The following is a 23178-nucleotide window of genomic DNA, read 5'->3' on the forward strand; positions in this document are numbered from 1 at the left end:
TAGTATCTGTGTAGAGAAACAGCTTTTTGGTCTATTTTCTTGGATAGAGGAATCTTTGGTAAGAAGATACTACACAAGTTTAGGTCCTTGCCTCTTGGCAAACTCAGTTTAAGCATCACTGATACCCTCAGTCTCTTTCTGCTTCTCTACTCTCTGTTAGCAGGAAAGGAAAAAAGTCTCTTATAGATCCCACCAGAAACACCCACCTGCAGCACATAAAGCATGAGCAGTGTAATCTAGCCCTTGTTGCAAGCGATGCTGGTATTTATTTACCACTCTGTTCTGCTCTTCTGCAAAACAAGGTGCCATTTCTCCATGTCTGACCACATTCCCAGCATAGAGCGACAAGTCTAACCAGAGCTGTGCTAACTGATGGGATGCAAATTTACAGTTTCATTTCCCTCTTTCCCTGCCCTTCTTTGCTGTTACACCCTGAGATTCACAGAAGGAACTGGTAATTGGCTGGTGAGCGATACGCAGAACTAAAAGTGAATGATGTAAGAGACAAATAAACTTGCAACTGCACTGCCACAGATTTACTTTTATTTCTTAATATGTACCACACATTTCAAAACCTTCAAGAGAAATTCTGTTACATTATATAATGTAAATCAAGTATGCAAACATATCCAGTGCTACTGTGCTGGATCAGCAGACAGTTCAAGTGATTTCATGCCAAGGAGCAAAGAATGAAATCAGCAGTCAGAGGTCAGCTCTATTACAGCAGCCCCAACCCACCACACAGTTATTACTCCTGTTTCATTAACTTACAAAGTATTAGAGCAGCAATGAAAGCAAGCACTGAAGTTTAAGGACTAGGAAAAAAAAAAGAAACCAGATACTGGACAAAAAATGTTGTCCATTCTCTATATTCAGAAAAGATGCTCCCAGGGTACTTTAGGAGGCTTCTTTCCACTCCAGTCCTCCCAGCTGGCACATAGACAGGATATAAAGTTTTCTCCCTTGTTCCCAGTATGGGCAGAGCTGCAATTCTACTGCATGCTTAATACCACTGGGTGATAAGGGACATCCCTAAAGCCAGACAGAGCACCCTGGCAAGCATTCCAGACTGAGGAGGCTGAGGATAAAGGAGGAGGGAGGCAGAGCAGCACTGAGCCTTCCCACAGCCCATGCTCTGTGCTCTTTGCCAGCCCAACCCCTTGGCCGGCGTACAGCAGGTGTCTGGTGGACGGTTCAAGGCTGCCTTTTCTACTATGTGCCCATAAAGTTGCTGTGTTACAACAAGAGTAAACTTTCATTAAGAACAGAAAACAAAACCTTCCACTTTCAAAAAAAAAAAAATAAGGTATTTGGAACTATTAGACAAATTTGGTATGACTTATGGTGATTCGGCAGCATATTTAGAGTCCATTATACAGATGCTGAGGTTTTTTTTCCCCCCTTTTTTTTGGGGGGGTGGGATGGGGTGAAAGAGAAATCCTGTAGAATTTAAACATGTAGGACAAAGTTTTAGCTACACATTTAAAATCTGGCCCTATTGTTTCCCATGAATGTTAAAATTATTCTTTTTCAAATACATAGAGATAAACCACACAAAGAACTGTAATCAACATTTTACCTGTATAGGTGGCTCAATCATTATCCACGCAGGAAGCATCAGACTTGGGTTAAGAGGTTGAGTTCCTACACGGAAATAAATGCCACCACTGGTGTCACAGGCCCAAACATGCTGATTTCCACAGGACAAGCTGACCAGCTTTACAGAACCTAATAACACAGAGACTATTAGCAACCTGGCTTTTTCCTTTCAAATTCAGCTAATAATGAGAACTCTTATTTAGACCTGATGGTATTAAACTAGCTTTAAACACAGTCACATAAAAATGATTAAAAGTTAATACAACTTATAAGAAAAAAAAAAAAAAATCACTGGATACAATTAATATACTACCTGGTAGTTTTAAGTGAGGTATTTCTCTTTTAAATCTAAAAATAAATGGTTTAGTCATAGGATACTGCAATTTCTAAAGCACACTAAAAATATGTTATTAAAATAACTGAATTCAAGCAGGGAAACATTCTGTGACAAATGTTATCAGCGCCTAGACAAACTTTCACATGACCTCATGTGACCTTTTCTCTCCAGCTGGCTTTGCTTGCAGACTTTTAAAGGTGTTGATCTGCTAATACATTCAGCAAGGAACATTCCTAATGCTAAATATGAGAGCATACAGATTATGCATTTCATTGTTAACGTACCAGTGTCCCATCTTTAAAGGGCCTGATTTTCAAATGGATTTATATTCAACTGTGTACATATTTCTTACACCTATCTCAAAAGTGCAGCAGTATTTTAACCCTATGTAAGTCAGCACAACAAAAACAAAGCTGCCAAATAAGTATGTTTTGCAGTTTTGGGGTTTTTTTTGCATACCAAATCACATCCATCAACCTTGTTATTAAGTTTGCAAAGACAGTAGAGAAACATATCAGATATTTCAGACTAAAAATCTGCTAGTTAACTGCCAACTCGAACTCTTTCACATTCATTTTAAAATAGCCATGTGAGGTAATATATGTAACATTTGATTGTGTGGGTTGTTTTTTTCCCTTCACAATCTTGGGACAACACAATGTTAAGTAATGGAAAACATGTCGTTCAGAAAGAGAGACCCAGTCAGTACAGATACACCACAGAAGGAAAGCTCTGGTCAGACTCCAAACTAAAGACTATAAATAGGCCTCGCTGGCTGATTGAACATACCAGGGCTGCTTGGGATACCCCATTCTGGGTAACAGTTCTTCAGTGATGTGAAATCTGGCAACAAAGGCTTGTAAAGTACATCATATATAGCATTCCTTAAAGAGGTGGGTGCAAATTTATCCCACAGAACGCAAATTTAAAGCACGTATTTCTGCAGCAGGCAATATTCCCTGTCATTAAGGCTTGCTAGGATAAAGAAAAGAGAACAACACGACTAACACAGCTTTGTTTTTCAGTTACTGTAATAGTAAGCAGATCTTCTCTTTAACCAAAATTATGTAATTTTCTGAATCATATTAATTAGAATTAATTCATCTCACCCCAAAACTTCCTTTAATCATGCAGCTTGATATCAAAAACAAATGAAAAAACCACACACAAAAACCTCGAAGGCTCAGAATAAGAACATGTAGAACAACTTTCTTTTGTAGGCAGGGACTTGACATTCAGCTACAAAGTCAAAATCTTACTTAAAACCTCATTATTCCTCCTAACAAAGTATGACCTGAAGTGGGGGTTTTGTCACATGATGTCTCAGCTGTTGAAATGTTCTGATCCAAACAAGCACCCAAGCACTCAAACGCGGAATCACATATCACCTACTCGGCATAGCTGATATTATTTACGTCTACAGTACAAACTGATATTCGAAAATGCAGCCCTTAAGTAAACATTCCGGGGTTTCTCCCTCCTCCCACTGACCTTTTTTATCTCAAGAGAACATCATGCTAACCACATTCACCTACTCCTCAGAAAAAGTAGCATGATTCAGAACCATTGTTTATAGTTAAAACCTAAAGGTCATTCTACCGTGTTCAGAAACCTTGATACCGATAGTGGAACCCTATCAGTATAGTTTACTAGATACTACTCCCAGTACATAGTGTAAAAGCATGAGGAAGATACTACCAACATAATATTTCAACATTAATGCTGGCAACCCCATCACTTCCATACTGAACTCTGAATTGCATTTTACAGAAACTTGTTCCCCAACGCCTCTCAAATTAGAGTCCTAATGTTTCAGGAGGAAACTTAAACATACACTTGAACAATAACAATAGTTCCCCAATTTCTTCAGGACCATTAGACCAAATAAAGGCTTTTATAATCATGGATAAGCATGATTCTGTCCGCAGTGCTCTACCACACACATTGAGTCGGACGAAAAATGCCTAAAACATTTTCACACTTTAGTATTAACCCACAGTGACAAGTAAAGTGGAGCGTTTAAAGTATTTCCTGACCCCAGATTTCTGCAATACAACCAGAACGCCACAAAGGCAACAGGAAAAGCTGAATGTAAAGGCTGAACTTCTGAACTGCTGAAGTTCACAAACCAGATATTACTCGGCTAACACCAAGTACGCTGATTTCCTCTATGAATGCTTTGAGATTTGCAGACAATAGCGAGGAGTTATTTATTATTTCAGTCAAACAATTATTACCTAAACTGCTGGAAAGCAACAGTATCATGAGAAAAGTTTCTAACTCTACTAAACAACATGAGAAGAGTGTGGACAAACATATCCTGTAGGTCAGTGAAGGTTAAAGAAATGAAGCAGTGCTTAAGCTATGGTACGATAGTGATTTGGAAGTAATCCATCAGGTCTTGAAAACCTGGTGTATAACTGGCAAACAAATTAATTTTAAAAAGTTTTCTATGAAGTACTACAAATCATGTACTGAAATTGTATGTGAGGCTTCAAGTCTGCCAGCTGTGTCTGCCTTTTGTTAACCCTGAAACTAAAATTGTTTGTTCCCAGAGCAGTCGTGAACATTGCCATTAAAAATGGAAAAACTGCAAAATAGTTGAATTATTTTTAAAACAGTGCAAGAGTGGTGCACAGTCTCAGTTTCTTTTAGCTCCTCTCAGAACAGGAACACAGGCCAGGAGAAAGATAAGAATGTTCTACCAATCAGACTGTCAAAGAAATAAATCTAATTGGAATATGACTGATGAAGCTGACACATGGCCTGATGACTCCAGAACCAAATTGGGAGGACATTTTAATGACCAAACCATGGTCAACCACCTTGGTCTTATGCCTAACCAAATAAAAAGAGCAGTTAAGCAGCAGCATGTTCTTAACATTATGCTGAATCATTAGATCGGTGTAAACCTGCACATAAGAGAGTGTTTGTTATCAAATGCATTGCTTATGAATGACGTAACTCTCGGTGCACAGTTTTTCCTTGACAGGATCCTAATGAAGCTTTGACCATTCTGTTAAGAACGTGTTTAACTGCAAAATTCACGGCCTTGTGTACGGAAGGGCCAGGACCACACAATTATGGTTACAATACCGTAGAGGAACTAGACTAGTTAAAGCTACTGGCACACCTGTACAGCACCGGGTCAGGCTGAGGTGCCTCTGACTGACAAACTGTAAGAAGCACATACACATACAAATTATCTTGCAAACAGCAAACATGGTTTCTCTAGCAAAAGGCTGAATGAAACATTATTTGAAAGCTGTAGTTGTTCCTGATGTTTTACAGTCCTCTGCTGTGAAGCCCATTATGGTAAGGTACTATTTAAACCAGTAAATGTAATATTCCATATCAGTAAACCAAAAGATACTTCTGAGGGAAAACACTGACTGCCTGCTAAGAAAGCTAAGAGATAGTCAACTCAATAAAAATATCATACCTAGTTGAGAGAGATCCAGTTTTGTCCAATGCATCCCTGTTGGACAGCTGGATGAGAGTGTTCTGATAAATATCTGCCCGAGACTATCCAAACCCCAAATAGCATCCTGGCAGGCAGAGTAATGCACCATTTCAGCCTCCAGTGGCAGCTGCACCGTAGAAGGACGAAACTGAGGATTCTGATCACTGACACAAAACAGATCCTTGTTGCTTTGGCACAGCCACAGAAAGCTTCCTATGGAAAGGACATTTCTGTTACTGAAGTCATTCCTAACCCACTCTGAGAAAGCTTACATATCTGCGTCTTCTGAAAAAACATCAGCACATTTGAAGCCAAGAAGCTTTAGTTTTGCCTATGTTCACGGGATAAGATTTTGAAGCACAAATACACATCCCAAGCCCTAATTTAGGCTCTTAAATACTCTCTTTCTGAAATCAAGCAAGTAGTAAGTGACCTTATTTGAAGAAACATCTCATTTAGAGAAACTGGTAGAGAGAAGATATATGTAACAGTAAACTATCACTTCCTTTTATTCTTTTGTTCTTCTTTATCCTTGATAATTACCTTTGAAAAATAGCATTCCTTTTCAGCTCTAAAACACACATTTTTACCAATAAAGCTAGTATACTTAGATAGATAATGCAATTGTTAACTATTGTAACTAGTAGTTGAATTCCTTAGCGTGGTTGCACTTTTACTGATGTGCAATTTTGCCGCAATAACTGTACTGACAGGAGATGTACTTGGTTAGTACAGGCATCCCAGTAAAGCATACTCCAAGATTTCATATTACAAATACTGGCAAGTCATGCTGTGGCAATTTAGGAAGTTACTGCTCCTAAAGAACTACCTGTTTTTTCTGTTGGATGCCACTCCACACCAAAGGTGGCAGAATGATCTCCAGTAGTTTTACAGATATCTTTCCACCTTACTTGAAATATTTTAGATCCCTTCATACAGAAAAGGCTCCCAAAATATGAAGTAATTCAGGATATTTAATTACTTATATCATCGATTCCACTTTATTTAAAATTCAGATATTCTAGGCCAGCACTGTTGGTTCACTAACCTTCTTTAGACGGAGCTGTGGAAGCCAACACAAAAATCCATTTTGTGGCAGAAGCAGTACCACGAGGCACAATATTATTCCAGTAAGTGCCTTGCAAGAAAGAACGGAGTAGTATTAGCATGCACCTTAATTTTGTATTAAAAACTGTTATTATGTAAAGTGTGAGTATTTTAAAGAAATTCTATTGCAATCAATTATTAAATATCATCTAGACAAGATCTTCTATGTCAATATCTCAACAAACTATTGGGGTGGTAGAGAAAGCCTTTCCTTACACATACAATAAACACACATACACACACAGAACGCTGGGAGTGCAGAAAAGGAGATGGTAGAAGATTAATGGTCTTCAAAAGACCAATTTGGTGACAAGGTTAAACAGACAATGTTCTAGGTCTATTCTTAGTATTTCCCTGATCAAAGAAATGTACTAAATCAAAACTGTATTTTGAAAAATACAGCAAGAAAAATAAATAAAAAATTCTTCTGTTATCACTGTAAAACCATAACATTACTGTTTTGCATAGTCACACTGATCGTGAACCAGATTCCACCGTGCTAGATACAACAGGTACAACACCTTAAGATCACCTTCTCACCCCAGAGAAGGGACAAGTGTATGTGTCACAAGTGCACAGTTCACTCGCAGACAAGGAATTTTCCATGAAAAATACTTCCCTTGGAACAGGGAGGTATTTAAGACCAAAAGCTAAGGAATCATTTCATTTAATTTTTAAACATGAAATTGTTTGTTAAAGCTGCCCTGACTCACCACAGATAATTTTTGTGGAGACAGAACTGTTGTTAGTTACTTTCTCCTATTTATTTTTCTTAACTTAAAAGTATTAGATATAAAAGCAAACCAACCTATTAAGTTTCCCTTTGCCACATGGAATTCATTTTTGCCTGAAGAGATCCAGACTCCGCTGCCATTAACTCCGAGGAGGCTGGGCTGACACTGAAGCTGCTGTGACCAAAATGCCATTCGAAGTTTATCAGCCACCTTCTCCACAGGTGCCTGTGCTGCTGTTGCCACTGTATGAGTTGCCTGGATTATTGTCTGGAACAGGCTGCACTGGTCAAACATGACATAATCAGTGATGCTTACCTGGGGGGGGAAAAAGACAGTTCTTGATAATTAGTTAAGCTTTTGGGTGAACTGCAAAATCTTTCAGTAGCAGCTTTTTTTTTTTTTTCCAATGCGCGCTTTATATACAGGAAACCTACTGAGATTTTAGAAACCTTTAAAACATACAAAGGGAAAAACAAAACCCATAGGCTTTGTATAAGTAAGATCCTTGATAATAAACCAGATCAAATATTAAATATCAGCTTACAACGCCCTCCAGCCCAACAATCCCCTCTGAATTTTAAGAAAGCTCTTGGTTTGAGGATGACTTTTCTCTCCCCCTAAAAACACCCTGAGCTCTGCAAACTAAGAGGCGAATTTTCAGTTTCCCAAAGGAGAGAAACTTGTATAGTGTAGCAATTTAAACCACATTGTAGAAACTTGCATGTACTACTCCTTTACAAGAACCTCATGAGCATATTAATTCATAAGACAGGAGGAGGTCTAAATAATTGCCCAAGTCCTGTCAAGGACAACTGGCTTGGCAACACCCTGGGATACTCCTACAAAGGAAGGAAATGCTTAAGAGCACAAAAAGAAAAGCAGTTTGCCAAAAACCTCAAACCCAAGCTATTCATGATGCCCATAAGCAAGAAGAGATTACAAATGCAGATAAACTGGAAGTCTTTTAACGTGTAGACAAGTTTTCTGTGTAACTGGTTTTGTGCCCCCTTCTCCCCACACTTATCTCTGGGGAAAATCAGCTAGGAAAAACAAAGAGTGGGGAATTCTACATCAATACCGGGGAGTACTAGTAGTAACTTAGGTTTTACCCACATGATCTGCGACTGAAGCAAGCAGCCCCATATGGTTCGACGAAACCTCAAATTAATGGAAAAACATGCAGTAAAAGCATTTTTGCAAGGTTACTTACTATTTATTTCCCACAGCTAAAGAAAAGGATGGTTACTGGAAGACAGGAGACTGCATTCAGCAGCCAGGCTGGAACGCTCTGCCTACACAGCGTGTCCTATTGCCACCATTAAGACACCAAGCGCCATGTGTGATCTCATCACATGTGATGTGACCTGGCAGAGCATTTCTTGTGTTCTTCAAAACTAACTGCTGTGATGCTGCTCTGGATGACCATGGGATGGTGTTTTGTTTTTTTTTCCCTTTTTTATAGCAGACATGAAAAGGGATTTCAGCCACAGCCATGCTGTGGTTTTAATCTATTGTATGAAGAGTGCTATAACATATCAAACAATTAATTTATTTTATCATAGAACCTCATGGGAAAACAATGCAAATAATAAACCCCAGGTAAAAGACTGAACTAAAAGCAAAATTTTAAAATGCCTACTTGCCACCAATGGTTATCATCTCCTTGTGGTTTCTTTGAAACTATACCAGTTCTGAACCACAGATTTCCATGGATATCCAAGGCCCATAACGTCTGCTGATCTCCAAGGGTTATGCACACAGGTTCCAAAGCTTGCATTTCACTGGAAACGCAAACAAATACAAAAATTAAAAACCTTAATTCAAATTTATGCTTACAGTATCTTAAGGAAGCTGTTACGATGCTAACAGCAATTCAAAATGATCGAACTCAGCATGGCCAAGCTCAAACACACATTTGATTTCAAACTTTCACATGTATTCAGTAATTCAGATTGTATTAGTTTGCGGAAGTAAAAACGATTCAGCAACAAAAAATAAGTCACTCACAGATCATTCAAGATTTGAAACTTGGGTTCATAACAACAAAACTAAACAAGAACTAATTTGTTCAGTAAATAAGAAATAAACAGCTGTGTTCTTTATATTTTGAACAAAGCAACTTCATAAATATATCTCCTCCAACTTCCTTGACCTATCCTGAGAACACCACTAGCAGTTCAGGGACCATAAACAGAAAACTCAACATATCTATACATATATAACAAAGACAACTGTTAAGGTTAGGACTATGTGTTCCCTGTATAAGTGAACAATTTTCAAGCTTTGAAAGCTAATAGGATCAGGTGAGCATCTCAGACATTTAAAAGGTAGCAAACAATGCTATTTCTTTCAGAGAACCTCTCTCAACAATTTAAGAACAAATAGGGATTTGCTTTCTGCGACTATAATGCAAAGCCCAAGAACATTAAGTGTACCTTAGGTGTAGGTCAAGCAGATATTTAAATTAAATAAATTAAATCAATACATATTTTAATTAATTAAATAAATAAACTAAAGTACATGCAAATTTCATATTTGAACAAGACACTGAATACTTCTTTAGACTTTTCAAGAGCCAAATACCAGGTTGGGAGGTAACACAAGTTACAGCTTCACAATAGGGTAGTCAGTAGAAGATTAAAATCATCTGATGACAAGAACTGGAATTTCTTCCTACACTTGCTTCAGGCTGATGTCACAAGAGAGAAAACATTCTAGATTCTCAAAGCCAGCAGTAAACACTCAGTGCTTGTAACTTTATCGCAAACTAATTACTGTGAGTGTAGGATCAACTACAAAGCTAAATACCAATTACTCAGAATATTTATACAAATCTGTGACTGGGAAGTGGAAAAGTATTATCGAGATGTGTGGATGACCAAGAAAATGCTGAGATTTAATCTCAGGAAAAATTCACTCAAATATCTGGAGAGCTCATTAAAGTCATTAATCACACACATTAAATAAAGAGTGTTTGATCAAAAAAGCCATATTGACAGACATTACAAACACTTTTTGAAATTGTTCTCAATTTTTTAAACTTGCTTTAACTGTATTACCACTTCTGTTTACAGCAATTTCTTTCATTACATAGCAGTCATCAGACAGAAAAACACCAGTTACTCTGAATATGTGTGGTCAAAGACTAAAGGACATATATGTATGTATACACATGCACATATATATATGTATGCACATGAGTTCAGGTAACACTTTTTCAAACACCAAGGAGTTCCAGCACTGAAAACAATTATTTGTGCCATTCTGGTTATAAGGCCGTCCCACCGCAGTGTCATTACCTGACAATATCACTCTTCCATTGCTCCCCTTCAGGACAAAAGCTGCGGACTCCCTCCCGGTATAACAGGACCCGCTGCTCACTCAGTGCCCACACAACATTATTTCTGGACGTAACCTGCGACAGTGGATAAGGGCAGTCAACCTTTACTGCTCGGGCACAAGGACGATCCACACTGAGGCCTACAAATCAAAAAAGGAGGATTGCTTTACAAACTTTGGGTTGTGGTTTTTTTTTTCAACTAAAAGAGAACAAAGCTACCCAATAGAAGAAAATGAAGAGGGGAATACCCTTGACGTGCTAATGCTTTTCATTCAATCAACATTTCCTTGATTGACTGCTTTCTTCTATAAACTATTACTCATTTCCTCTAATATAGCTGAATTTATATTTTGAGAAATAAAGCACTGTATATCCTTCAACATCCCACAGAGCACACAAGTTCCATTCTGTCATTTCTGTTCCTTTTCTCCCTCTAGTGTCAATACCAGGAATCTCAATTTATAAAACCTGTACTGGACTTGGCAGAAGCATCAAAGAAAAAGGCAGCAACAGAAGAACCTTTGCCCAAAACGTGCCAAGGAGAGAGGCAACCTTATCCAAATAGTGTCTGCAGAGCAATTACAAAAGAACATGCCGCAGTGTGCAGTACTGAAAGGAGAAGAGAGGTTCCGGTAGATTTACAAGTAGTTAGCACACATTTATACACATAATCTCGAGGACCATGTCTTCTTCAGAGTTATACTGAAGCTTGATCTACACGGCTGCAAGTGAAACACCTCAAGAGACACAGCTTTGGCCTAATCTTCTCATGCTGCCAAAGCAAGTATGAACAGACTCATCTGTATGGTATTATAAAATAACAAGAATGCTCATTTCCAAACCTCTGAGAACACACTGTTGTTTTACAAGTTAGACAGGGCAGGGGAGGGAATGAAAAGATCTCATAGAAAAAACTATCACTACTTCCCTCACATTAACATGATGGGTATACTTAGAACTCATTTTTGGCATCGAAGACAAATTTGGGAGCCTAAGAAGAGCAGAACATAAGCTGACATAACCAAACCAACGTCTCATAGGGAAGAAAAACATTGCTTCAAACTTCCACAGAGCCCTGTATGGTTGACACCCGAAGTTCACTCTTTATCACCAGTATCCCGTACACATGTGACCTTGGGCGGGCCCTTTGATTTCTCCGTAACTCCTACACCTAATTAAAATAATCTAAGAGCAGAGTATCTTTGAATCAATGCTGTGTATTTACACAGTTTTCTTAATCATGAAGAATTCTATATTGTGCTACAGCAATTACATCTGCAAGAGAAATTAGAGTACCAGAATTAAATGGAAGACAAGAATTCTGATAGCTACTCTGAAATGCTATCCTGGTTCATTGTCTGCTTCCCCCTTACCCAGTCCTCCTCTCACTTCTCCAGTAACTCTTTCATCATGTTATTTGTAATTTTTCCTTACTGACTCATCTCTCTGTGCAAAGCCCACATGTTCAAGAGTCCTTGACACTCTTCTCCCTTAACTCTAAAACTTGGAGCTCCATCCTTCATCCTAGCTCCTTGTATTTCACCTGAATATTCTCCATCTAACACCATCCAAATGCATCCCCTTCTATCCACTGAAGGGGACAAAACTAAGGCCATGACTTCAAAGTTCCCACCACACTATTCCTTTTTCTGATTCTTGCCTCATCCACACCCAGTGAGAAGGCAGCTGTAAAGATTGTTGCTCCACAGCCCGTTCCATTCCTCCACTGGCTTTGTTTTCTCTGTCACATAAAATACATACCACTTGCTTGTACTTCCAAAGCACCATGTGATTTTCTGTCTCAAAATATCTTCCTTTCATTGTCAAGTGGTAACTCTTAGCTCCAACAGATCTGTGCTTTTCAAAACACACAGCTTCCACTTTCCCCTACTCTGTCCCCCATACCTCAGTTTCTTCTCAATAGCCCACACACCATCTCATTGCCTTTCAAAGTCCTTCTTAAAACTTTGTTAAAATCCTTAAAGCAAGAAAAGAAAATCCACTTCAGGCTCAGTTGTTTCAGTGCATCATACCATTTTCAAGGCAAGGATATTATTTCAATATTTTCTTCAATCCTTTTCCATTTATCTGCATCCATTCCATATGATAAATTCTCTATACTGTATGTACCCTACTTGGCACAAAAAAATAAGTAGCCATGAACTGGCTTTTCCAGTCTCCTAATTACACAGAATCTCACAACTGTTTCCAACCATTTCTCAAGATAAAAAAGCTTCCCTATGTCCTGGCTGTGGATAAAAGTTGAAAACAAATTGTGATCATTCCATGGACTTGAAATACAATAATCTTAGCCCACAAAGCGCCTGCAATTAAATCAGGTACCTGTTTGCAGATACAGATCTCCATTTGTTCTGATAATCCAGGCAGTGTCATCACTTAAAGATACAAATACAGCCTGTGGTAAAGCCTCATACCAGTGGCGTTTTCCTTTTATAGTTACTTTTCCACAAGCAAATGCTTTGTTAGTCTTCTGTTCAATCTTCCAGAGAAGAGCCCCTGTATGAGGAGTAAAGAGAACATAATATCACTTAGCAATTACTGTAAGAGAGACAGCTGATTTGTCCTACCTACACCTAAACTAATGTGACTGGGAAGGCAAACCACTAGCATTAAACAAACATACAAGATTTAAAAACACCTTTTTTTTTTTTTTTTTTTAAAGCAAAACCAGAATAACGGCCAACTTCTCTAGGAATTGCTGAAATCCATTAGTATATGTGAGACTTTTACAAGTTCAAATGCTAGTCACTTCTCCTTACTTACACAACGAAAAATACCAAACAAAACTTCCTTGTCAGAGCCACATAAGCTTACTATTAGGAGGCTGAAATTCATAGCTTGCTTCTGTAGTAGTTGGTACATCCTCAGTACATAAAGGGGTTAAAGGTAGTACTTTCACCTTTCACAAGTACTAGTAGGACCAGAGAGTAGTGACAAACACCCGAAGGTCTGTGCTTTTCCATGCAGCAGCGGGCAGTGCCATTGCCTGCTCCTTTCGTAGCACATCACGAGCAGACAAAGCTCAGAAACGTAACTGCACAAATCCATCTGGAGAACGTTCTCCCTCATGTGAATCAACATGGATAGCTCAGAAAAAGAAAACCAAACGGAATTCCAAACTCAACTGCTGATGAGCAACCATGCTGGTTCCTACCAGAGCAGTACATTGTCACATTAACTTCCTTTAAATAATTCCACAAAGTAGCATTTGTTTCCATTTTGATGTTTGCGCTTAATACGCTCCTGTGTTAATATATCCACAGGAAACTGCAGATGCTAGAAATTTGTATGGATTCAACGCAAAACAGTTGGAGCTCCTGGAATTGAGGAGTTGAGAAACACAGAGAAAAAACCTTTTGCCCAGGAAATCTCAGAGTCACCAACAGCCACTTGATGCTACCAAGGGCAAACCTCATACTCGCCAGCCCATTCCTTTTATTTTTCGGCAGGCATCTGCGTTTGACCACTGTTAAGGACAAGATACTGAGCTGGATGAATCTGTGATCTCACCTAGTACAGCCTCTCTTAAATTCTTTTGTCCATAACAAAGCTCAGCTACAGATCAAATAGAACACCTTTCCTCAGAAACAAAGGGAGATTGCCATGTGCTTTTGGAAATTACAGGGGAAGAAAAGTTGCGGCAAGGCAGCAGACTCAGTAAATAAAATGTCTGAGAAACTTGTATTTTAACACCAGTCCTGGAACAATCTGGAAGGCCAAAAGTGATGCAAGTTTGTAACCAAAATCTATTTCTTTTTAATCCAACACAATTGTCACTCTCAACCATCCAGAACAAACTCATATGCAAATACACCAAAAATTAAAAGGTTTTTTCTTTAGTACTTGGAAAAAAAAAAAAAAGAAAAAAATCAACAAACAAACCCATACACAAAACCAATTCTATATTTACAACAAAAAGAAAATTAAATTTGGGAATCATAAGCAGTTCTGTAACAAAACCCACGGTTTTGTATAGACAAGGATCTCTTCATTCATCTCTGCCTACCACTGAACTATTACTTCTGAAGTTCACTTGAATCAGGCACCAAACTTCCCAAAATGTAATATGAACCTGTTAGAAACACAACCAGTTAAACCAGAACGTGGTGTGCAGAGGTAGTGAAGATGCAGTCACATCACACAATATGACCCTTGGATAAAAAAAAACAACCACAACCAAACCCACCACCAAAAAAAAACCCACTACCTTTATGTGAAACGAGTCCCAAACAACCAAGTTTCTGGAATTACTGTATTTAAAAAAAAAAACTGCCTACATGGAAATTACATACGCACTGAGCTTTATTTGTGATCTCAGAAAAACAAGGTTTCACCTAATTAAATAATAGCTATTATTAAAAATATAAGAAAGCAAATAAAACACACAAGTCTATACGAGTTTCACATTGACAAGGTTATAGTGAAGCAGATGCTGACCAACCTGAGGGGGAAACCGCCACCTGCTGTACCCCATCTTCAAACTTCTGCCAGCGCAGCCCCGCGGCGGGCAGGGCGCTGCAGTACAGGCTGCCCCTGTAGTCCAGGCACCAAATGTACTTTTCTGAGACAACCAGGCTCAGGATGCCATAACCAGGGCCAGAGTATCCCATCCAGCTCTCTGCAAACTAAAAACTGTAGAGTCAGAGCAGTGCCAGGTGTCTTCCAACTGCATGAGAAAATGGCTATATAAGCATAGCAACTCCCATATTTTCACTCCAAAAAAAACGAAACTTAAGGTTAAGTACCTCGATCAATGCATAAATTTGCCTTGTGTAAACTACAACCAGATCTGTCAGTGTTCTCTAAGATATGTACTGCAAAGTAAGACTGCTAGAACAAACATCTCAGAAAAAAGAAACAAACAAACCCAAACCTCCAAACTGTCATCTCACCTCCAAAAAGTGGAAAATCTTCTCTTATTAATTAAAGAACACAAAGTAAACAGCAGATGCAAAAAGGAATACATAAAAATGTACACTCTGTAGTTCAGGAAATTATTTTTTTACTATGAAGTGATGAGCAAAGCAACAAGAAAGTTGGAGTGCAGAGACAGCTAAATATCCACCCCGATACTGTCTGCATGGTAAAGGAGCCATCTATTGCAGAAAACTGGTTTACAGGCTACTATCTTAAATTTTCGTAGCTTGCATGAGGTGAACCCAAGCACTGCATACATGACCTATAATACAAGCAGCTGTGGAACTTTTCTAAACATTTCAGTGTGTAAGAATATCATTACTTGAAACTGAAAGTCTTCTGCACTTTGGCCTGCAGGTGTTACTATAATAGATAGGACACCATCAACTTATAACTTAACCTTTATCAACAAATATTTGGTCGATCTCAATACAGGGCTGTTATAGATTTAACAAGAAACAAAACCCCCAACCTAGAAGAACTGTATTTCCTCCTCAAAGACTTCTGCTAAAACTACTTTACAATTAATTTTAGTATTTGCAATCTATTTTAGTATTTATTTTCTATTGTCTATATGAGAATTACTATTTCTGGAAACATTCACCCACAGAATAACAATGAAGGAAAGAGGGCTAACAGAAAAAGGAAAAATGTTAACATTTTTTATAGTACTAACTGCTACCTAGGGCACAAAGATTAATCCTTATTCTGACTATTTACAGGTAAAATGATCCTTAACCAGGGGCCAGCCATGTGAAATCATCAGCACTAATTCCTCCCGAAGTCAGAGAAAGTTGGGAACAGCATCAAGCAGAATTTGGGCTACTGGAGACCCAAACATTTGGGTTTACTGTTCACTCTTCAATGGATGGGTTTACGAGAGCATTTTTGTTGAGCTAGAAATAATACAGCCAGTGCAGCTTCTTCACATTGTAAGCACACAACAACTGTTCTGAAGACACATGCATCACATTTAATGAAAGTTACAATACATATTACTCTTTGGCTTTAAGAAAAAAAGTAAGTAAGTAATTAAAAAAAAGCAAGTAAGAAAAAAAATGCTTTCCTAAAGAAGTAAAGGATAGTAATTACATTAATGTTTCTTCTGAAATGCTGCAGCTATGTATTTTAACCAAATTGAAAACACATACCTGGTCAGATTTTAACAGCACCGTTTCATCTAGGCTTATCTTGGCCACATCCTGGGAACCAGGCCCAGCAGCAACTTCAGGCATGCTGGCCTCCGAGGACGAATACGGCAATCCGTGTCCATAAATATCCTCTTCATCACTTGAGGCAGATTTCTCAATCTTACTTTCATGAGGGTCTGCTACTCCTTCAGTAGTGCTAGTACTACATTTAGCTTTGATTGCACCTTCAAAATTCCATCCAGAAATGGAAGTGTCATCTGAATAAACGTCATTGGAAATGTCAAAATGGAGCACAGAAGGGTCCGACAGAGCACTGTGTATTAGAGAGATCTGCTGTTGTTCTTCCTCACCAGTTTCATCACTTTCCTTTGATGCCAGGGATGTCTGAACACCAAGTGTAGTGTCACATTCTAAAAACATTTGGTCTCTAAGGTCTGACTCTTCAAAAGATTTTTCGGTATCCTGAAGCTTCATTTTATCTACATTTTCATCTATTTTACACAACGTAGGAAAATCCTGTTCCTCCTCTTGGCTTGGCTTTCCAAGATAGCATTTATTGCTGACAGAAACCACACTACTGTTACATTCACCATCAACACTGCCGGTCAAGTCTTCTGTGAGGATGAGGGGAGAGACAGATGTCAAAGTATCTATAATAGTTGAAGTACCCATGCCACTGTCACTGTTTGGAAGTTTCTGTAAATCAACCACATCTCCATTTTCTTCATTAATTAGTACAGTCCCAGACTCAGGAGACTGTAGAACACTGAAAGTTTCCGAACCGTTATCTTCTTGCAAGACAGTATGGGACTCCACACTGAACATGCTTTCCTGATCTGGAGATCCCGTACTCAAATGATCAATGCTGCCACTCATCAGACTGGAAGTCACGGAAAAGGAGTCTGCATTCAACGAATGGGGACTATCGCCAGAAAGCTGGCGCTCATAAATTGGTGTACCTTCCAGAGAGCTGTGGTTCTTCCTGGTCCCGCTTTCTGTTCTCATAAAACAAACAAACAAAAAGGGCAGGGGTGAGGGGAATAATATTAAATAGAATCTATTACATTTCAATGCAAAGTAAAAAACTAAAATATTTTATTACTGGGGGAAGAAGAGAGTTAAATTTAAATTTTGACATACTGACTTTTCTCAACTTCAACACTGAATGATACATACAAAGCCAATAAAAGTCTTAATATGAAAACATTTTAAGGCTGTAATACCAATACAGAAAACAATTAGAAAGCAAACACTCATACTATTTTAACAACATTCTTTTAACTAAAAAGAATGGCTAAGAAAGACAGTGTCAAATAGTTTAAAGAGTATGAATAATTTTACACAATTCCAACATAAAACTGGAAGCAGAGTCCAATGTATGTTACCATTAACCCACACATTAGAACCTTAAGCATGTTTACATAAAGCAATACAAAAGTTAAAAAAATAAAACAAACCGATATAAAATGACTTAATCAATTGATCACTTTAAAGACAGGATTTCATCTGACACATAAATGGCCCACCACAACCACTCAAATATTTCAAGAGCATAGCAAAATAATATAAACAGAGCATGTCAAACACGCTCTGTCTGTGACACATCAAAAGCGACGTGTTCTAATAATGAGCAGTGGCATGGAAAGTTCTGCCAGACTTACCTTGTTTCTTCTTTTTTTTCTTTTTCACTTTAATTGGCTTTACAATGAGTTCTTGATCAAAATCTTCAGAGCTGATGGTGCTGAACCGTTGTGAAGAAAGTTGACTTTCTCTCTGAGCTTCTGAAAGGTGGTCTGCACATATCATAAAGCTAGAGCCGCTGTCCACAGAATTTACTGAACTGCTCCTGCTTCTTGATTCACTTACTATAGAGCAGCCCCTTCTTCTTGTTTCATTGCTCAAGTCTCCCACTCTATCAAAACTTTTCTCTGATAGCGTTGGAGTTTCCAGATTATCTTTCACTAAAGAATTAGAGTCATTTTTATCACCAATAACTGAAGGGGAAGTAACCAATTTTTTATCTGTTTCCACTGAAGGGCTAGATGATACCGATGCAACTACTGATAATGGGGTCAGCAATTTGGGACTCGTATCTGTTAAAGGATTCGGCAATTTTGAATTCACATCTGAACCTGACCAAAAGAAAAATAAAAGTATAAATACTAATGTGTCAAGTGAGCAGGAGGACAGTTCTTGAAGAGTACTGAAAGAAAAGAAGCGTTATGCAATGGAAAAATACTCTAAGTTTGCAATATTTCAAATACATATATGCACACACACAATGTAAACTTCATGTAAGTAAACCTATATTAAATAATTTTAGTAAAATCAGTCTCCCAAAGCCTATATCAAACTTCTATCAACAAAATTCTGAATTTGCGTATGAAGAGTGGTACAGGTCTTTAGCTTGGAACACCCAACAGTATCACATACTGAAATGCCACCCTGTATCTTCAGCTTCTCCATTCAAACGTTCAGTATCTTGAAAAGAATCAAGGAAAATTTACCAGATAAACGACTCTGCTAACTAGAAGAAAATATACTTCAAGAAGGCTCCTTCCAAACTATACTTAGAAGTTAAAATAGTAAGCACTCCCTAAAAGTTTGTGAGCAAAGAACTGCTTAAACGACTGAAGTTATGGCTAATAAGGAAGTTAAGTTCTCTAGCATTCAGTGAGACTTCACAGCATATTTACTAGCATTTTGCTAATACAAGATGGAATATTTAAAATGCATTAGTAGTTATTCTGCGAATGTAATATGCTGGATAATGGTGTTTACAATCTTTATGATTGAGAAATCATCCAGAATCATCATTAAGGAAGTATTATTAATCCATTTTAGAGAGTTCTAGTAACATAGATTCTGAATTCAGGTGGCAAATAATAAAACAAACTCTCTAATTCTTTTTGGAATTTTAGTGACTATTCTTCAAATGTTTTGCAAGTTTGCTCTTTTTCATTGCGGGGAAGGCTGAGATTTCCTCTGGAATGTGGGTGGTGACAGGCGGCGCAGAATCAACATATTCAAGTATCTCCAACCCAGACAATTGAGACTGATAAGTAAAGAGATAACCATGATCAGGATCCAGATTGCTTCAGCATCACGGTTTAGAATAAGGTCCCAAATGCACAGATGCCTGGCTAGGATAGTGCCGTTCCACTCTCAAAAAAAGGGAACCATAATTAATTTCTTTATGGTCCCATTCTTATTGCAGCCAACAATCTGCTCAGATGAGCAGATAAATCAGATTTCTAAATATAATCTGCAGAAACAGATGAGTAACTCTAAAAAACGTGGTAGGGTTTTGCAATGATCTGAAGGTTTTTATGTGAGGTTTTGGTTCGTTTTATAGAGGTCTTTTTTAATATTAAAAAAGATACAATAGGCACCATGTTCCATGAGGCACATCCTAAAGTTTGCTAATCTATACAAACCTATTGATGACAGTCCTTCAGGTCTACTTGAAATTCTTATTATGTCTCTATCCCCCTTTAAGAGAAAAATCTCATTGTTGGTACAGGACACAGAGACGATGTCACCATATCCTTCCAAGCCACCAATCAAAGCCTATAAAAGAGTCAACATACAAAGAAATTATTGGTATCAGATTAACACGCTGTTTGGACAAGACAGTGTTCTTAACGAAAGTATTTGCTGGAATTCAATCAACATAGGTACTTACAGAATAAAGATTTTATCTTATAAAAAAAGAAAACAGAACAAAAGAAGCAGGACAGCACTCTTTAATCATGATGTAGCTCATTTTATACTAATTTTAATTTCACAGGTCTATCCATTTTCTCTGTCCAAACGGGCAGCAACCAGTTACTTGAACAATATAAAATTTGGTGGCAAAGAAGAGCCACAGGACAAATTTAAAGATGCTAGCTTGTATTCGCTTTCATACGTACTTTTAAAAAAACAAAATAGTCTACATCGCTCTATATACCAATAAAAAAAATAATACTTGTTTTATTTGCAGACACCAACAGTAGTAGAAGGGAAAGAATAAATGGTTCCAGGCACATCTTATATGCCTAAACCCTATTTTTACATTAATTACTAGATTTTAGATTTATATTTGCTTTGCTAAATATCAAAATTGGCTATGATGCTAACACCTGGACTGAAAGCTTTAAATGTATTTAATTTTCAAATATAATATATCAAGTTTGTCTCTGAGCATATCATTGCAGCAACAACTTGAAGAGGGAGAGAACAAAGTCTTCTTTCTTAGCTTTAAATACGGATTTAAATCATAGTCATGTAACAGATAATCCAAAGAGTCTTATGGTACAGGATGAATGAAAATGAGTAAGAAACAAAACATACACCCACAAGATTTATTTACCTGGTTCACAGTGTCTAGTAAGTAGATGCTGTACTCATTCCAGGTCAGCACCCATCCTTCCCGGAAAAAGCACGAAACAAGCCCAAGGTGTTTCTCTGGGGAGCTGTAACTTCCTCTGTCAGGTGGTTCCAAACGAGGATATAGTTCAAAAGTTTTTATTCCTCCAGCAAATACATCTTTCAATATGAAAGTGGCCTGAACAGTCCCGTGAACATCAGACTTCCAGAGACGAAGCCCGGGTCTTGCAGCAAATAGTGTCAGGTCACTCTGTTTACACAGGCCAGGTATAAAACATGCTCCAAATTTGCCAGTGCTGAAACACAAACCAAGAATTTATTTAGAAGGCTATATACTCAACTTATAAACATTTTTAAAAACTAATGGCACAAATTTACAACTGCAAGTTACCAAACGTTTTGTTCTTTGATTAAAGTATTCAGTCAAATGTCTGAAGTACAAATTTGGTTACAGTAAGACAAGAACAGTGCTTCCAAACAGCCAGTTTTCCCTCAGCTTTAGATGTCAGACACTAAGTCTGTCAAGCACGTTAAATGACTCCTCCTAAAAAGCTTCATAGGCTTAACAGTCTCTTTGCTCATCTCAGAAAGATCCCAACTATGCAGCCATCCTTCTCCCAGAATTAAGAAAAAACAAGCAGAACACTACAAACACTCAGAAACTGACAACCTGTAGTTGCAAGAAGGAAGGAACTACCTGAACTGTTAAAATCTTCTTCTCTCACACATAAAAATACTATCACACAAAAACACCCTTTGTACATAACATGGTCCTGGGTATTCCTCTTACTATCCATATCCCTGAAACAAACACTAAAACGCTTCTTTCAAGAGTCCATTTCCTCCACTTCCAGATATAGCCAGTCATGCTGTTCTACGAGTGGGTACCCTCCTTCATATCCAAAAGGGATTACACAATGGAAGATGCCAGGTCATACGAGAAGTTCCTAGCTTTCATATCGACTTTCAGTGCTTGCTGTACCTTTCCCTTTTAATTCACTTCAGCATGTAAGAAAAACTGGGATGCTGACTTGCTTTTTGCATTAGACATTACATCACCCATTAGATGGGTGTGACGATAATGCTTGCTCACACCAAGTCACAGTAAACCAAGAGGGACTGCAGAGGAAGTTTGCCCAGTGATTTCAGTTTAAATGAGAAAAAATCTTAACTATTTTTGCATAATAGTGCCCTGAAAATACGACTAATATATTTGCAACTATGCCCTTTCTAAGTAGGTAGAATTGTCATTTCATGTTTGAGCACACAGCTACTGTAACTAACTTTTTGAGAGCGGTCTGCTGTGGTGTATTAGTTTCACTGCTTAGATCACTCTTTCTGTAATCCACTCTGAAAAGCTAGTATTAACAGATGGGCCTGTATCAAGATTTTATGAGGGTTACTTTTTTCTGGGCTGTGTTCCAACTTGCTTGACGGATTTCTCTTCTGTGTAAAAAAGTATAGTCCGTTGTAAAGTAGAGACGAGGAGCACTTTCTGGTTGTAATCCAGCTGGACAATCGATGATGGCTCTTCCAACACAAGGCTGGAGTTGCAAATACCCTATTAAAGATACAGGCAATTAACAAGAGTTAACCTTTCCAAAAATATAAAGTAATAACTAACATTTCAAATAAATTAATATGCCTGAAAAAAACTAACAAACAAAAGCTTTTGAACTACTGCTGCACAAAGTATACTTGATGAATGAGGTGTTTCTTTATGCAGACAAGAAGGGAGTTAGATCGCTTGTACCACAGTGGCACACAATGCCATTTGATTTCTCTCGGAATATTAACCAGCGTATTTCACTCAAAGTCAACAGTAGCCCCACAACCCATTTTCTTCCTTTTTTCTCCATGGCCAGGTCACATAATGCCAAGACAACTGTTGCACTCAGAGACGATAAACTTTGTCAAATCAAATGAGGGACAGTCATGGGTAAATCGGGAGGCCATTGTTTAAACTTTTCTCCCATCTATAAATTTAAGTTAGCATTTATTTTGTTCATGTCACACCTCTGTTTTAGTTAACAAACCATCCGAAAAATTCCATTTACAGGCGACATGCTAGAGTCACCCAGTACAGGCCAAGTGTTATTTTCCTTCTGTACTCTATATTAAGATGCTGAACAATTCTG

At 38.0% G+C, this 23178-nt stretch overlaps 1 protein-coding gene across 4 annotated transcripts in view; it reads right to left on the reverse strand.

Moving 5' to 3' along the window:
• Nucleotides 1-23178, reverse strand: part of TECPR2 (tectonin beta-propeller repeat containing 2) — a 44907-nt gene that overhangs the window by 15609 nt on the left and 6120 nt on the right. For 3 of the 4 annotated variants that reach the window (XM_065063443.1, XM_065063442.1, XM_005506088.4), the window contains 13 exons: nt 22444-22601; nt 21024-21336; nt 20107-20239; nt 18331-18801; nt 16670-17664; nt 15043-15226; nt 12924-13097; nt 10540-10720; nt 8880-9021; nt 7315-7555; nt 6448-6537; nt 5379-5612; nt 1580-1728 (listed from right to left, as the gene is read on the reverse strand). In XM_065063443.1, coding sequence (XP_064919515.1) covers nt 1580-1728; nt 5379-5612; nt 6448-6537; nt 7315-7555; nt 8880-9021; nt 10540-10720; nt 12924-13097; nt 15043-15226; nt 16670-17664; nt 18331-18801; nt 20107-20239; nt 21024-21336; nt 22444-22601 — 3465 coding nt within the window. Of the gene's footprint in view, nt 1-206; nt 1232-1579; nt 1729-5378; nt 5613-6447; nt 6538-7314; nt 7556-8879; nt 9022-10539; nt 10721-12923; nt 13098-15042; nt 15227-16669; nt 17665-18330; nt 18802-20106; nt 20240-21023; nt 21337-22443; nt 22602-23178 lie in introns of all 4 variants that reach the window. The other variant, XR_010472748.1, reaches the window with a different exon arrangement.

The sequence above is a fragment of the Columba livia genome, chromosome 5 (assembly GCF_036013475.1).
Source record: "Columba livia isolate bColLiv1 breed racing homer chromosome 5, bColLiv1.pat.W.v2, whole genome shotgun sequence".
NCBI classification, from domain to species: Eukaryota; Metazoa; Chordata; class Aves; order Columbiformes; family Columbidae; genus Columba; species Columba livia.